At 43.4% G+C, this 16,599-nt stretch overlaps 1 protein-coding gene across 4 annotated transcripts in view; it reads right to left on the bottom strand.

Annotated features, from left to right (window-relative positions):
* Positions 1 to 9,794: 9,794 nt before the first annotated feature.
* The window catches only part of SNX16 (sorting nexin 16), a 29,669-nt gene continuing 22,864 nt past the window's right edge, over positions 9,795 to 16,599 (bottom strand). For 3 of the 4 annotated variants that reach the window (XM_075415931.1, XM_075415933.1, XM_075415934.1), the window contains exons 6-8: positions 14,257 to 14,393; positions 11,886 to 12,002; positions 9,795 to 11,621 (exon numbers count right to left, since the gene is read on the bottom strand). In XM_075415931.1, the coding sequence (XP_075272046.1) occupies positions 11,513 to 11,621; positions 11,886 to 12,002; positions 14,257 to 14,393 (363 nt within the window). In that variant the 3' untranslated portion in view covers positions 9,795 to 11,512. The remainder of the gene's footprint in view (positions 11,622 to 11,885; positions 12,003 to 14,256; positions 14,394 to 16,599) is intronic. The other variant, XM_075415935.1, reaches the window with a different exon arrangement.

The raw sequence follows: 16,599 nt of genomic DNA, 5'->3' as shown, positions 1-16,599 counted from the left end.
GGAAAGGAAGAATGGTCAAATCTTTTAAACATGAAAAAGCAAAATTACTATAGGCAAGGATGAATTGAAACAAATGAAGTAACGCATTTTTTCGTGCATCTCATTAGCATCTCCTGAAATAAAGTGTGTGTGTGTGTGTATAGCAGCTCACATTTCATGTACACACACATGTCTTTATTTACACGTATGTATAACGTGTTGGGGCAGAGATTTAATACCATTGTTCGTTACCTGATTGGAAATGTTGCAGGTGCTTGGGCAGCTTGTCCTTGCCTCTTTGTGAAGTCTGAAGGCTTCATTACACGGTGTCAAGGAACTGTTCTGTCCTGTACGGGTTCCTGCTGTGTGTGCAGCTGTTGGGGGGGGAGTGGAGTGGAAGAGGAGGGTGAGCAGGTATGGGGAGTATTTCTGATGAGAAAATCTCACAGTTTTACGTGATCTAGAGCCTAAATTATTTTATGATGTCATTTGTTGAAACATAAGGAGGAAGCTTTACTCTCAGAAATTACTTAACAGCAGGGACTAGCTTGAACATCTTAAGAAATGCCAAGTATCATCAGTCTAATCTCACATAGCTGTCATATTTTCTCACACCTGTCCCCAGTGCAGAGACAGTTGCAAGGCCCACCAGTGCAGCACTGCTCAGTCAGATGCACATTGTAGGGAAAGCCTGCCCTGTTCATGCGACTGATCACGGTTTACATGCTTTATTGTTTTGTTATCAACATGTAATTAACTGGCCATCCCTGAACTATACTCTTGGGATCAATACCTGCAGTGGAGCAGATAAAGCCAGACAATATAGTTACAAAATGCGAGTATGTGCCTAGAAATCTCTAAACATCCTCGTACAACTGGGATGGCTGCGTCTGGCAGGGTCACGCTGGCCCCTCTGCTGCCCTGCTCCCCTCTTCTGCATGCTGCAGATCCTGCTTGAACGTCGGCTCAGCTGGCTCTTCCCGCCGACTAGCAGTCTCCCGGTAGAGTCCCGGTTACTGTTTCATGGAGGTGATCGTTGTCTTCCCCTGTAGCGAGGCGAGGTTTGGGGAGCCGCTCGCTGGGCCCCTGGCACCCCGGTGCTGTCACCCTGGGCCTTGGCGGGGCTGCGTCGGCACCGCAGGGAGCGGGCAGCCTGTGCTCTGACACCCGAATGGCAGCGGGGGTCCGAGCGGAGGATCTGCGGTTGGTGAGCCAGCTAGGTGGGAGGCGGTCTGAGCGAGCGGTCTTCTCCACGTGGGCGATGAGTCTCGACACCTCGCACGGGTCCGAGACGTGCTGTCTCGCCGGGCGAGGAGCGCTGCGGGGGTTCAGGCAGGATTTACGTGGGCTCCCCTCCACCCCGAGTTTAGCACCCCGAGTTTAGCGTGGGTGCCCGCAGGGTCGCCGCCTTGCCCGGTGCCTGCCCGTGGTGCGCACCCCGCACGCGTACGGGGCTGCTGCGGGGCCTGGCGCGCTGCGCTGGGTGCGGAGCTCCGTCAGCAGCAGGGCTCAGGCTCTGCGGACCTCCAGGAGGAGCTCTGGGTTCAGTGCTCGGCAAGAAACGCCAGCGGGCTCGGGGAGGCTGCGATTTTCTCACAGATCCCGACTTCAGCCTTGCTGCTCGTGCTGGAGGGAAAGGGGCCCGCTGGAAGCGCTGCTCAAAAAGCAGGGGGGAACCCTCCCACCAGCCCCGCTCCCCCCACCGTTCCCCACTTTCTCAAAGCCAAAATGCTCTTTTAAATAGTAACCCCCCCTCTTGGCTGCTTTTCTGGCCTCCGTCTCTCACCTTCCCCTGTCCGCAGCCACCGTGGCACCCAGCTGGGTTCCCTGCTCTGGACTTGCAGACATGCGGGACAGCAGGACCTCAGAAGCAGACCTTTGTGCAGCAGTTTGCCAGCCCCCTCCTTAAGTACCCACACCGTGACAAACTGGAGCTACGGACTCGGAGATTAAATCTGTTGAAGCGCCCATTTTTGAAGAGAAGTTCAGCCCAGCATGATGAAGGGCCTCAACCGCTTTAATACTGGTTCGGCAAATCGTGGTTTGTGGGGGCCAGCTGCCAGCTGGACGTCACTGCAGCCCATCGAGGACACTGAGCTGTGCAGAGGAGTTTCTCAGCCAGGTGTCCATTGCTCAGCCCTTGCTAGGGTTCAGAGCGTCTCTGCCATTGCGTGGTAGTGTCTGTGCTGTGCTGGCTTAGGTGGGAACACGTGGGACGCGCCGATAGGAATTGCAGCTGTTGGTTTTGAGGCTGTCGAGGGCGTTCAAGTGTAGAATGAATCACTTTCATTTCCTGGGGATCTGGATCTTCCAGGTGATATCACCAAGAAGGAGAGATCTCATTTGTCAGATGAAATTCAGTCTGAAGTGGGTCCATCAGCAGACTGGCTGACTGGCTACACAGTAAAGCTAAATAGGATTTGGGCTCTTTGACCAGCAAGGAACAAACTCTGCAGCCCTGTCAGTGGTTCTAGTGCAATGTCTGTGTGTAATGAGGGTTGTGTACCGAACTCCCAGAAAAAGCTTTGCCATGCCTGAGGTATCACTATGCCCCAGAGCACCTCACGGATGCTGCTTCAGGTACTGTAAGGGTACCCAAAGTAAGGTGCTACAAAATGTTCCTCCTGAGGCTGGGAAGAGAAAACTGCAATAGGAGAACCATACAGATAATGCTTTGATTCTTTCACCTTGCTTTGAAAACATACTTTTTGCACTGCACAAGCAAGAGCTTGAGGGGAAAAAAACCCTTCAGATCTGCAACAGGAGGCTGGCTAAACTGGAAATGGTGGCAGTGGCCACCAAATTTGGTGGTGAGAGCAGGTTGCTCAGGGCTCCTCTGAAACTACCTTGCTTACGTTAACGCCACAGTCAGCTTTCCTCAGAGGTATCACCAGGACAAGGAGTTAAGAGTTCTCTGGGAGGGGGAAAAGTTGCCTTTGGCTCAGGTAATTTCTGCTGAAACAAAACCAGGCACAGTGGAAACCATGTATGGATGCACGAATAAAATGGATTATGTTACTACTGATCAATGTACTGGGTTTATGTGGCAAGGTTTTGGTAGCAGGGGGACTACGGGGGCGACTTCTGTGAGAAGCTGCCAGAAGCTTCCTCTGTGTCCAATGGAGCCAGTGCCAGCCGGCTCCAAGACAGACCTGCCGCTGCCCAAGGCCAAGCCCATCAGTGACAGTGGTAGTGCCCCTGTGATAACATAGCTAAGAAGGGGTGAAAAAATGCTGTGCAACAGCAGCCGGGACAGAGGAGTGAGGTTATGTGAGAGAAACCACTCTGCAGACACCAAGGTCAGTGAAGAAGGAGTGGGAGGAGGTGCTCGAGGCACCAGAGCAGAGATTCCCCTGCAGCCCGCGGAGCAAACCATGGTGAGGCAGGCTGTCCCCCTGCAGTCCATGGAGGTCCACGGTGGAGCAGATCTCCACTTGCAGCCTGTGGAAGGGACCCCACGCTGGAGCAGGTGGATGCCTGAAGGAAGCTGTGACCCTGTGGGGAGCCCACGCTGGAGCGGGTTCGCTGGCAGGGCTTGTGACCCCGTGGGGGACCCACGCTGGAGCAGCCTGTTCCTGAAGGACTGCACCCCGTGGAAGGGACCCACACTGGGGCAGTTTGGGAAGAGCTGCAGCCCATGGGAAGGACTCACGTTGGAGAAGATTGTGGAGAACTGTCTCCCATGAGAGGGACCCCACGCTGGAGCAGGGGCAGAGTGTGAGGAGTCCTTCCCCTGAGGAGGAAGGCGCGGCAGAGACAACATGTGATGAACTGACCATAACCCCCATTCCCTGTCCCCCTGCACCGCTCGGGGGGAGGAGGGAGAGACAATTAGGAGTGAGGTTGAGCCCGGGAAGAAGGGAGGGGTGGGGTGTTTATAAGATTTGGGGTTTATTTCTTATTACCCTACTCCCATTTTATTGGTAATAAACTAATTTCCCCAAGTGGAGTCTGTTTTGCCCGTGACGGTAATTGCTGAGTGATCTCTCCCTGTCCTCATCTCAACCCATGAGCCTTTTGTATTTGCTCTCCCCTGTCCAGTTGATGAGGGGGAGCAATAGACTGGCTTTGGTGGGCACCTGACATCCAGCCAGGGTCAACCCACCACACCTTCCTATGACTGTAATGCAAAGTTTCAGAAGTTAATAGCTGAACACGGATAGCAGACACCACCTCACACTTTTCAGGTTAAAACCTTCAGCTCCCAATGCTTCGCAAGCTGTGTCAGCAAAACGTGTCTAATCAATTTAGTTTCCTAAGCTAGGGAAAAAAAAATCTCCCTGCAAAGACCAAGAAATTCTGGAGAAGGTTTGTAATAGCATGAACCTGATGACAGATCTTATCTATGTATTGTGTCAGACACTTGTGGTTGAACACAAAGGGCTTTATTCCCACAAAGAAGACAATAGGAGAAAAAAAAAATTGATGGGGGAAAACAGTAAGTAGTCAAGACATTAATTTATGTAGACTAAGAATCTGCCTGGAGCACATATTGTGTCTGAACCAACTGAGATCTGAGCCAACAGACGCTTCACCAGCGCAGAACAGAGCAGCCCCTTTGTTGAGAGAAGAGATCTCATGCTCTGACCTTCGGACGATCATGAGTTGTGCATAACTCACGTCACTTGGGAAGTGAAAGGTGTTGGTCTTTCCGTGGTTGTCTAGATTCAGAACTGAAACACTCCCATACCACACAGAGGGTGCCAGTGATTGGCTACAGCGTGCCGACAGCACAGACAGACAGATAAAAGTAATTATTTGCACATGTTCTGTTTCTCGGGTTAACTCACAGCAAGGCTGAGCTTAATTTTTCATTGTTTAATAAGCCTTCATAATACATTAGTTTGCACATTAATTTTGAAACTCTCAGCTTATTCTTTAACTGCCTATTTAAGCAGGGACGATTGAGTCAGCTCTGACTGGTGTGAGATGGAAAAGCAGTGATCTCCCCCAGAAGCTGGCTTTTCTGGGCTCCTCTTGTACCCGCCTGCAGAAGGAGCACCTCGACAGGCACAGCAGCGTCGGACTGAATGGCTGACGTTTAAAGCTTTTCAGAAGATTCCATCGCACGGACAGTTTTCTCATCTGCATCTTCCCACGCAAGTCCCCTTGTGTAACCCGAAGTTTAAGCGGAATCGCATGAGTTTTTTGTTAGGTTTACATTATTTTACAAGCTGTGCTGTTAAATTTTCTGAATTAACACTGCGCATCGACACAAAAAAATAAACTTCTCAGAGCAAGACCTTCGCTAAACGTACAAAGCAGCCGCCATAATAGGCTCTAGATCTCTCACCCAATGCCTCTGCTCATCCCCATAACAGGCACATTTTTACTAGAGAATGACAGGGAAATGGAGACCCCTTTGCTATCTACCGCACAACCCGGCTATCAGAAATGCTGAGAACATCCAGTAAGGAGCCACAGGAAATTTGGGAGGCGAGCTCCTGTAGGAGGTTTGCCACATGTCCCAACTGCTTCCCAAATGGCATTTATTTATTTATTATTACTTCAAGCATGCAAACCAGTAATGAGATCTTGAAAGTTCAATGCTCAACCTTCTCCCGTTAGGCACTTGCCAGATGAGCAATGCTTGACAAACCCACATTAATTGCCAGACAAACAAACGAGCAGCATTGCATAGTCATCCTCAACATTTCCATAAAAGAACTGTGGCAGCTGTGGCTTCTTCTAGACGAAAAGCATTAATCCACAGGGGCTTCAGAGAGCAGAGGCTTGTTTCTCTACCACAGTAGTGCAAATGTCCCAGCATTTTCAGTTTGTACTAGTAGAAGAAAGGAATATTATCAAATCTACAAGCAGCTCATAATTTATGAGCAAGGATATTTAGACCTACCTGGAACCCTGTCGAGATATCCCAAGTCAAGGTTTCTGTATACAGACAGGAGTCTCACCGGGTCAGCGAATCATCTAATTTTAACCTGCTGACAAGTCTCTGGCTCAGCAGTAACACTAGGCCTGCGCCGACTGACTTGCCGTGCAATTAGGGTGAATCACATAATTGCTTTCTTCCTCAGTTTTCCTCATTTGCAAAGCAGAGGGAAATACAATACCTGTCTCTCAGATACAAAGTGGGAACAAATTCACTGTTTTCAGAGCACCTCGATGACCCTCAAGTCACAGGAGTGCCGAGTACAAACAGCGAGCATTTGCGACCTCCACGAAGAGCTTGAAAGGGGTAAAAAGGGAGAAGGTCTCCATGAGGATTGTGTTGAAAACCATGAAAACATGGGTTAGAGTACTACTCCCAGAGGCTTAACAAAGGGTTGTGCAGAACCTGCTAACTTCCCTTGAGACAGACGAGACGCAGCCGGCGCTGGGAGCTGAGCCCAGCATCCCATTGATTGGGCCAGTGCTTTAACCAGACGCGCCACAGCACCCGCTGGGAGGAAGACCCACGCTGGCGGTTTCTGCACCATGGGGGAGGAGGGGGTGGAATCTCTTCTGTGATGACGCTTGTTCCCGTCTCCTGAAGCTGAAGGGTTCAGCTCTTTCTAGCAGTGAGCACTTTTCAGGACTGAACTTATTACTCAAGTTCACCACATCCAAGTCTGCTCTTCCTCCAGAGCCACGCAGCCCCGCTTGCAGTTCGGGACCTCTACAGGCAGTTCCAGAACTCCAGCCTGGGCTGGTCCCTGGCATGGCACCGTGATATCCTTCGTGAGACAGAACAGGCACAAGTCACACAAACAGGGACAGGCAGAGGGTAAGGATCTGGTTACACATGAGACAAATGTGTTGCAGACTACTTTGCTGCCTGTCAGTTGGAGGTTAAAGGTATAAAAAGAGAAAGAGGAGCTTTGCCAGTTCAGCTGGAACATCATTTGCTTTCCTGAATTGTCATTTCTGTGTCAGGTGCTGTTCTGTTGCAGAAAGACTTCATGCTAAAAATTTTCAGTGTCTGTGAAGTAAGCATGGCTTATATATCAGGCTTTCTGGTTTATCCAGCTACACAGATTTACATTTGAGGCCTTTGGCCATTTGCGTAGCTCCTTCAGCCTTCCTGTTACCTCTACACGACAGTAAAAAACGCCTGTCACTCAGAAACAACCTGCCCACGCACACCCTGTGCTCTGGGCAGCCTGAACGAATGCAACTCAGACTGACCCTTGCTGAACAGGGTTCTTCAATGCTTGAGTCACTTTATTTTGATGGCGCTGCATAAAACTACAGTTTGGGACTTTAAAATGTGCTTACCAGAAGAAAAAAGATGCCTTGTATGTGACATACGGGGCTATGCTTAGACACATCTCATGACAGCCTTTTCCTGACTCTGGAATAACCATCAGAATGGTTCTGAATTCATTGAACCAAGGAGACATTTCAAGAGATTTAAAGAAATTTCATTTTCTATTCCAGCAGAACACTCGAGCTATCCAAATGGAGAATAATCTACAAAGCAACAGCAAGATATATACGGCCAACAGTCACTATTACTCGTAAGTGGGGATGACACAGGGGCAACGGGCACAAACTGAAGCATAGGAAGTTCCGTCGGAACATGAGGAAGAACTTCTTCCCTCTGAGGGTGACGGAGCACTGGAACAGGCTGCTCAGGGAGGTTGTGGAGTCTCCTTCTCTGGAGATATTCAAGATCCACCTGGACAAGGTCCTGTGCAGCCTGCTGTAGGTGACCCTGCTTCGGCAGGGGGTTGGACTGGATGACCCACAGAGGTCCCTTCCAAACCCTACCAGTCTGTGATTCTGTGATGACATAGGTTTGTCATTTACACCTATTACAAGATAAGAACACGTTAACATTTTATTGTTCAGAGTAAAGGACTGCATTTTCCTACTTTCCCAGTCTTCTAAAGCTGTACAGTTGTGTCAGAAACAAAAGGTAAGTCAAACTTTGGAAGAAGACTGAAAACATTTAACGGAAGTTCTACCTCAGTTCGTTTTCCTTCCGATGTGCAATCCGAGAAGGAACAAATACAGAAGGTTGCCCTTGGAAACAAGACCAGGATAAAGGTTAGCACAACAAGCGATTACAGAGGAACGCCAGTGCTATGGGAGAAGAAACCCTAGAAACAGGTTCCTGAACGGGTTGACTAACACAGAACGGAAACCACTCACGACGCAAAAAAGGGACATTTGGTGGAGAAGTGCTTCTGGTGAGCAAATGACTGAACCGATTTTCACTTTCAAAGGGGAAAAATTCTCAAGTGTAAACTATGGACAAGGTGATCCCCTCTTATCTCCTCTGCCTTTCTGGCTCTCTCTCATCTTTGTTTTCAGTTAGGATCCTGTGCATTAAAAATATGATGAAGATAAAATCAAAACATAGAACAAAAAACTAGTCAGTACCAGCGACTGCTCACCCAGAACACAAACTGTTCTAAAGAGACGTTCCGTTAGCAGATAGCTACGTTATCAGTTCCCCAGCTTCAAGCAAAGACACACGGAGGCAACGATCTAGCTCAGTTACCCCAGCACCCCTTAGACCAAGCCCTGTATTCCATCAGAAAAGCAGGTATCTAGTTCTGAATGTTGGACTTGTCTAGAAATCTGAATATACTCATCTCTGGGACAAAGATTTAACTGAAATACAGAAATGAATGATAGGAAAAAAGACCCCTGGACCTGGTATTCCATAAAGAGATGCTTGAGCCCAAGTGGCGAGGCGCTGATCAGAGAACACCCTGTGCAGGCCACTCCTGCAACGGCCAGGTGTGGTTTTGTGAGTTAGTGGCTTTGCTGCTGTCCTTGAGCGGGTTCAGTGGGACTGCTGGGCTCACAGTAACTAACGGTTGTCACCGTGGGAGAGGTATGAAGCGGCAGTTTTGCAGGGACTCGTTCATGATTCACTACTAGTCAGCATTTTAATCGATTTAGGAGTATACAAATCAAGAGCAGAGCTGTACGGGCAGACTGCAAGTGCTCTGGAGTATAAAAAAAAGCCCGCAGGATTAGGAAATTGAAGGTGTAGTATAAAAAAAAAAACCTAGTAAGATTAAGCTCGGCACAACGTATCAAAAACTAAAACTAAAGAAAAAAAATCCCATTGTAAATCAGTGGCTGAACTATTAAGACAATTACCTTTGGAATGATTTAACTACACCAGAGAAGAACAAAGTGTTACTGGTTGCAATTCTTCCAATTACTTCACTTTGCTACAATTCCAGTTTGAGTACTCCTCCGCTCATTGCGAAGAGCACAGAATTCCACTGTCAAATTGTCATGAATGAAATAAAGTTAGCTTCTTCTGTACTAAAACTGCAGCAAAGAGTGAAATGAGCAGGAAATGGGTGGAAAATAGTGCCAGAATGGAAGCAAGTGCACCAAAAGAAACTCAGTACAGGACACTCGGAAACCACCTCCACCAGGATGTTCAAGGCCACCACGGGCTGTACACGTCTCCCTTAGGCAGGTAACCATTACCAGTAACACAGGCCAAGTGACACCACATGGCTGCTGAACATATTCACATTTTTCAGCTCAGTTTAATTAAAAATCAAGGTCCCAATAAACAAAAATGTCTATTGATGTGACTAAATATTTTGGGTCAGCAAAATATCTTACAAACCCTTAAAGACAGAGCACAACAAAATCTCCATTCCTTTGCATCTCATGACTAAACTGTAAGTTATATTAATGGTTTCTTTAGTGACTAGATTTGCAGATTTTCCTGAGCAGTTTAGAAATGCCTAGCATGTATGACCGAAACACCTTTTCAAGATTTTTAAAAGATTTATAGTCATAAACATAACACTATTTAAATATACACAGTTCAATCCTCTTTTCAAATGTGTAAGTGACATCCGACAAAAGATTATATGAATTTTCAATAAGGTGTCAAAACTTTATTGAGTTCACTCAACATCTATGAGGATTCATGTAGAATATAAAAAAAGATTAATTCCTTTTTAATTTTAATCTTCAACAGAAGTACAGTAAGTTTTCTGGTGTCTTGTTACAGCATTCTCATTCATTTTCATGCAGACAATTTTTGGTACAAAGACAAACAGAACTCAGACCAAAAGTTGAGTAACTGTAGGAAATCACTGAGGTAAGAAATGTTTCTTTCTAACAGTATTTTTGTCCTACTACTAGACAAGGCATTGAATTTTTATTTTTTTCTATAATGGAGAAGACAGGTGTTTTGTCCATAGTTTTATTTCACCAGGAAGGTTTATACAGTTCTGCATAACGGCCATTGTATGCACAGCCTGAAGTACAAAGCTCCCTTTGAAAACTCCAGCACAAAGACACTGCATGTTGACAACATTAAACAACGATGTGGGCAGTATAGGGAAAAAAAAAAAAAAGATTAAAACAAAACAGCATTCTTCCTATTGGAAAGGCAGAACAAACCAAGGCACTTTCAGTAAATAAGTGAAGAACAGAAACAAACTGTATCAAAGGTTCCACACAGCTGACCCAGAGCACTGTAACAGAATTCTGCAGTAATGAACAAGTAAAATACAAAAAGGCACTACATAATCCCCTCCCTGCAACTCCCCTTTCTCAACCAATTAGCCAACTGAACTTGGCACAATGGAGTCTTCATTATAAAGTGCATCTCCTGTCTTAACACATGTTGAAAAATAGGCTATAGAACACATGTAGCAATATGCCCATGTGTACAACACATTGAAACAAAAATACACTGCAACTAGATTCAATCTAGTTATGAACTGTGCAGGAAAAAATATGGCTTCTTTACAAGTCTTTCAATAACCTCCATATAATCTGGCATATTTTTAACAAATATGAATGCATTAGCAAGATGGTAAGAGGTAGTGTTCCAAGTAAAAGGCAAACTCTCCAATTTTATTGTTACATGGGTGTATAGCAAAGGTATCCCAGATTTTCAAAGCAGCATTACCAAACAAGAAGTATTACAGCATGCTATCTTGGGATGAAAATACACAGTGTTTTGGGGGTCTCATATTAGTTCCTCCAGCAAAAATGACCAGTTTCTTAAAAATGTCCAACTATAATCCCATTTCTCAAGTACTTTTCTCTTGGTACTGTAAGTTTTCCTATTGCATTGCATTAAAATTTCCAGAGAAATGTTCAACTTTAGAATTTAAAAACAACACATTCTACACTCTTATTAAACGTAAGATGAGTCCATTTTTACTTCAACAAGCATTAACTTATGGTTATAAGAATATGCAAACACAAATACCAAACAAATGAACACATCAAACGTGTCACATCAGTGGCAACATATGACATGTTAGTTAGATGTGTTTGGCGATTTAACGTGAAGCTTTCGTCACTCCGCTAGGAAAGCCAGCCAAATTGTGTATGTCCGCTATCTAAACTTCAGCTGATTTTAGCCCTTATTAGACTTTAATATGTTAAATATATAAAGGCTAGGTAAAAACTGAAATCAAAGCAGCACTGGGTATATTTCTTACATTAATAATTCGTAAGGATTTATGTAAACATTCAATATGTGCATTCTTGCTCTTCGCTGTAAATTCTTCACAGCTGCTCTATGCACCTACCCACAGAGTATGTCCCAAACATGGACCTTTCCCACGTAACAGCAGCTGCTGCTCATCTATTCTTCTTCTTCAGCGGTATATGCTACTTCAGCGACTTCAATTTCTGGTACAGAACTCTCAGCCAAAGAGCCACTCCAGCATGCCTCATGGTTCTCTTTATCTGAGCTGCAACAACAGATCAATAAGCTTTGTCAAATGGAAACCAATATTTTATGTCTGCCATCCACAAAACATTTACAAAGCTTGTTCAACTTATCAATTATCCCAGATCTAGAATTATGTATCCTGAGTGCCTTTATGAAACATGGCATAGCTACAGAGTGGTGAGATAAATTGCTGAATTTCTCAGCTGTGCAGAGTTTATACAAGACCAAACATTTAAAAACATACTTTAAGAAAAACTAAAACGAGTAAAATAATAGTATTTACCAGCTGTCCTCACCCAGGGTACCCTGGTCTGCTTCTACTGCAGAAGACTCCACCTCACCACTGCACTCACTTTCTTCTCCTGACATTTGACGAGTCATTTTTCCTAAAGATAAATCCCTACAACAAACAAGAACAGAGTACCACCAATCCATACAGCAAACATTCATCACTGAAGAGCTGTTTGTTTCATTTTAAACTTTGCAGTTTCTGGTAATCTATCCATCTCACTCCTACATGCCCTGTTTCTTTTATTCCTACAGATATGCAGGCTTGCACTGGATAGCTATTTGAACAGCCTATTTGCTCCAGCTGCTTATTTCTAAACTAAATTCAATCCCCTGGTTGCATCACAATTTAGAAGCTTTACAAAATTCAAGTCCTAGAGGAGCGATTATGACTTTAGGTAAGAAATTACAAGCAGATGATCTAAGCCACACACATCTTGCCTGAATAGCAGAAGGACTGTAACCAAAACACAGTCAGAAGGAAGACAGGCAGTATGATAAAAAGACTTCTTGAACAGTTTCCCAAGTTTCTCATCGTAACTTTAGAGTCACATGTTAAGTTTCAGAGCAATACATTTTCCCATTAATGATAAAGATACAGGGAATAATTTTTTCTTAACTGCAACAAGAGTTGGCAGTCCTATTAGCCTGGCTACAAATGGGAGTAGGGTCATGTCAAATTAAAAAAAGAAAAAAACAACTTGTTTCCAAAGTATTGCTCTGTGTGGAGAACAAAGATCAATTTAGTGTTGAAAGCTGCCACTTGAATTGTAAAGAAAAGCTTGTGAACAATTTTGTGTTGAAAGTGATACTACTATATTTCACCTTCTTTTTAAATTACTCTACTATTGTTTCTGTAGTCTTACTTCAATGCACGCATTTTAAGTAATACCTCAGCAGCATTCTCTAACATAATCACTGGCCTATGTTTGTGCCAAATCCAGCATGGTATGTAAAGCCTTGCAAGTCCAATGCCTTGTCCAACTGTCCCCTCCTACCCCGCATACACTTTGGGTACCCGGCCTTTAGAGCACAAAGGCAGAAGATGCTTAATTCTTGTTCAGCCATCAGATCAAAATTCCACCTCAACAAGGCCAAAGACAAACTTGTTTTTTTCGGGTTCAATTCCCATCAGACAAGCTGAAGTTCTTACACAAGGTCACTGGTTTACTTTGTAAATTTTACGACTAAAAATCACAGGAGTTATCTTACATCTAGACTTCAGATACTACTTGGCTGACTTTCAACAATTTTAAACATCTGAGAAACTGGCAGGACGCTTGTATGTTTAAAAAAAAACTATCTTCAGGGAAAGCATTAAAAAATAAAATCCCTTTTTGCTACTCATGCATTCTTATTTTATTTTCAGTCACACAGAACTTCTTATCACGTTTTAGCCAAATGTGAGTTATTTAATTTTTATTGGCCATTTCATTGCTTAAACCAGTAGTAAGTCGTAACTTTCTCAAAGAGGGAAAGCATCTTTCAAATGTAATTACTTGCCTCCAGGATTAAGTGACAAACTGAATATGGTATTCAGATCAGAATTTTCAATAAACCAGAACAATTCTATTTAAATCCTTTTCCAAATGTAGTTCACTTAAACCTTGTATCCAAAGACGTGATTTGTTAGTCAACCTGGATATGCTAGACTCAACAATCCAAGCAGTATTAAAATGGGAATTTACTCCTTCGCTAAGGAAACCCCACAATGACTGACTCAGCAGGTCTATCGGGACACTGAATAACCCAGCATCAGTTCCCCTGGGCCTGCTACAAAATTAGCAGACAGGCACCATAAAGTTTTATTATAAAACCCTACCTTTTTTTTCCTTAGATTTCAATGGACCATCTGCGGCATCATTCCAGGCAATTCAGAACAAAGTTAAGTACAGACATATAACTGCTTGATTACTATGCTCTGTCAAAGCTTTGAGTGCAGGTGGAATTTTATAACTCAAAGCAATTTTTCCACTGCTCTCATCTCCAGCAGGGCATTTCACATATTCAACATTTCAAAAGCAGAAGAGAATCTTTGCCTTATCTTTACAGGACTTAAAGGATTAAGAAACATAATCCCAGTTACTTCAGAGAGAAAGAGATGGCACATCACTTTCTCGGTCATTTGTACTTAACAACAGCTTTTTAGCCAGCAGATGAGAAACAGCCTACTGAAAATATTGTTTTGTGCGTGGTTATGTGGGGAAAAATGTTTCCAAGAGTACATTTAAAGCTGGTGCTTGTGACTACACAGAGAAAATGCCCTCATGGAAAAAATCATAGAATCATTAAGGCTGGAAAAGACCTCCAAGCTCATCAAGTCCAACCATCAAGAAACTCCTAAACCCCATAACATTTCTACATACCTAATTCTTCTTTCAATAGCATCTATATGAAGTTGCTTTTCACTTAACAATTTCTTCAGCGATTCAACCTCCCTTTGTTTTTCAAGCAGTTCTTTTTGTAGACGGTAATTTGTTTCCTCCAGAGTTTCACAGAAGGCCTAAAAGACAAATTTAAGAACATCTTCCATTTAACTTCAGTGGACTACCTTTATTGATATATCAATCTGTAACACACTTGTAGCTGCTTTTCTTTGTATTGATTATCATGAAGAGTTATATAAACTCTAAAAAAAAAAAAGGTCCGTCCTTAATAAAACAATGCCACTTTGCTTTGAACAACAAATTTATTATGCTAAACTGCAATGTGAATACTGTATCGCATCTTTTTTTTGTCTCACAAGAGACTCTAGAAAAAGATTTCTCTCTTTTGATGCACAGTCCATAATTTTTGAACCTTTCTGCCTATATGGAACATCAGCTGATACAAACTTTGCTTTCCCAGGACTTCGAAGTCAACTTCAAACTATCTAATTATTCTCAAGATGTTAGGAATATTTGGATAAAGTGCATATTCTTCCCTTACCGAGGATAAAGACAACATTGTACAGTTCTGTACCAAAGAGCTGTTACACATACGACAATCATGAGAGTCAGAAGATCAACACAAAAACATTCTGAAAAAGTTTAATGAAATGCTAAGAACACTAACTACTCAACCATGATAAGTAAGCTGTGTTACTCTGCTGAGCATGACATATATACATAGTATACCCTGATGAATGTGACAGTGAGCGATCTCAAAACTTAATGTGAAGAGCCAACGCATAATGCAGCATCCCCTGGATGCAGGGAGTGACAGAAGCGCTGACACAGAGCCTGCTGATCTGTTACTGGAAAGAGCAAGTCTACCAACAGTAATGTGCAATTCCGATTTAATAATTTGCTTGTTGTCACTAAATAAGAAACCCATGTAGAAGGCTTTCTTGGCTTGACATCGCACGCACCCAACCACTAAATCACAGAACCCATTGCATTTAAACAATTTATATGAGCTCAGTTGAAAACAATGCTGTTTTCCCTACAGTTTTAAAATGGGCTACAAACAAGAAGATACTATTCTTTGCTTCAGTTGAAGCAGACTTATCAACTCCTTTAAAACACAAAGTTTTCCTGTAATTATACAAGTCAAACAAATGCAGCATTTTTCAATCCAATAACCATTCAGATTTTTTTTTGCACTAGTTTTAATTTATTTTATTGACTCAGATAGCGAATTTATCTTGGTTGACAAGCACTGAAGACCAATCATCACTTAAGCCACAGCTTTATTCACATCTACTAGAGCTGAGAATATGTGGCATGCAATTTGTGTTTCACGCAGCATTTTTACTGTTTTACTGCTTTAGCAATCATTCCAGTTAAGCAGTCATCCTGTTTCATCCAATCCAATTACTTGAATTCTAGCACATTTTGTAAAACTGTTTTGGGTTTCTGGTGCCCTGACTGAAAATTTGCCATTATTTCCTTAAGAATATAATTAAATTATGTTACTTCTACCTTTAGATTTATGCACATGCAAATTCCTCTATTCACAGAATAACCAAACATATTCCACACGTGTTGTGAACCGTTTCATTGTTCTATATGACAACTGAAAAAGTCTTTTGGAAAAACTAATTTCTAGCTGCAATCTGTGTATCACCTGCCCAAGGAAAGGTAGTCACTGTTAACAACTGAGCAAGAAAACATCAACATATTCTGAAAGATACCATAACAGCAGAAAGGTGAACCGACGCTGAGGAAGACCTATCAGGGAATTGCGTGTAAGGAGATATTTTGCACCTTGAAGAGCTGGACACTTGAGTCTGGTACAGTTCTAATACCCAGGTGGGACCAACTTTCCCTGTAAGTTCTGAAACAGCAACAGAACTAAGCCAGCTGCAAGAGAGCTTGACTTCCTTCCTCAGTGGATCATGAAACAGAAATGGCTGTGAAAGGACCGGTGGAAACAATTACCAAGGACATGACAGAAAAAAAAAAAATTGCTTTCATGAATATTTTGCCTACATTTCTGTGATTAGATTTCTCTAAGGCCTAACTGATTTCTAACAGGGGAGGTACCTGTACCCCTCCCCAAAAAGATAAGCATGATTCGGCAAGTCCTTCTTGAACTGGAAAATAGAATAGACATGAAACAAATAGAAGATATCCATATTTTCCATTCTCAGGAAAACAGTAATAGAAGATTTTTTTTTTTGCAATGATTTGTATGACAATAGTAACAGAAGTGATTTCTGAGATACCTTTAAAAATGAACTCCAGGAATAAGTATGTGAATCATAGCGCTTGTCCTGTAGTTGGACA

This window comes from Opisthocomus hoazin, chromosome 3 (genome assembly GCF_030867145.1).
Source record: "Opisthocomus hoazin isolate bOpiHoa1 chromosome 3, bOpiHoa1.hap1, whole genome shotgun sequence".
Classification (NCBI taxonomy): Eukaryota; Metazoa; Chordata; class Aves; order Opisthocomiformes; family Opisthocomidae; genus Opisthocomus; species Opisthocomus hoazin.
Note: the sequence above shows the minus strand (reverse complement) of the source record. Positions and strands in the feature narration are given on the sequence as shown.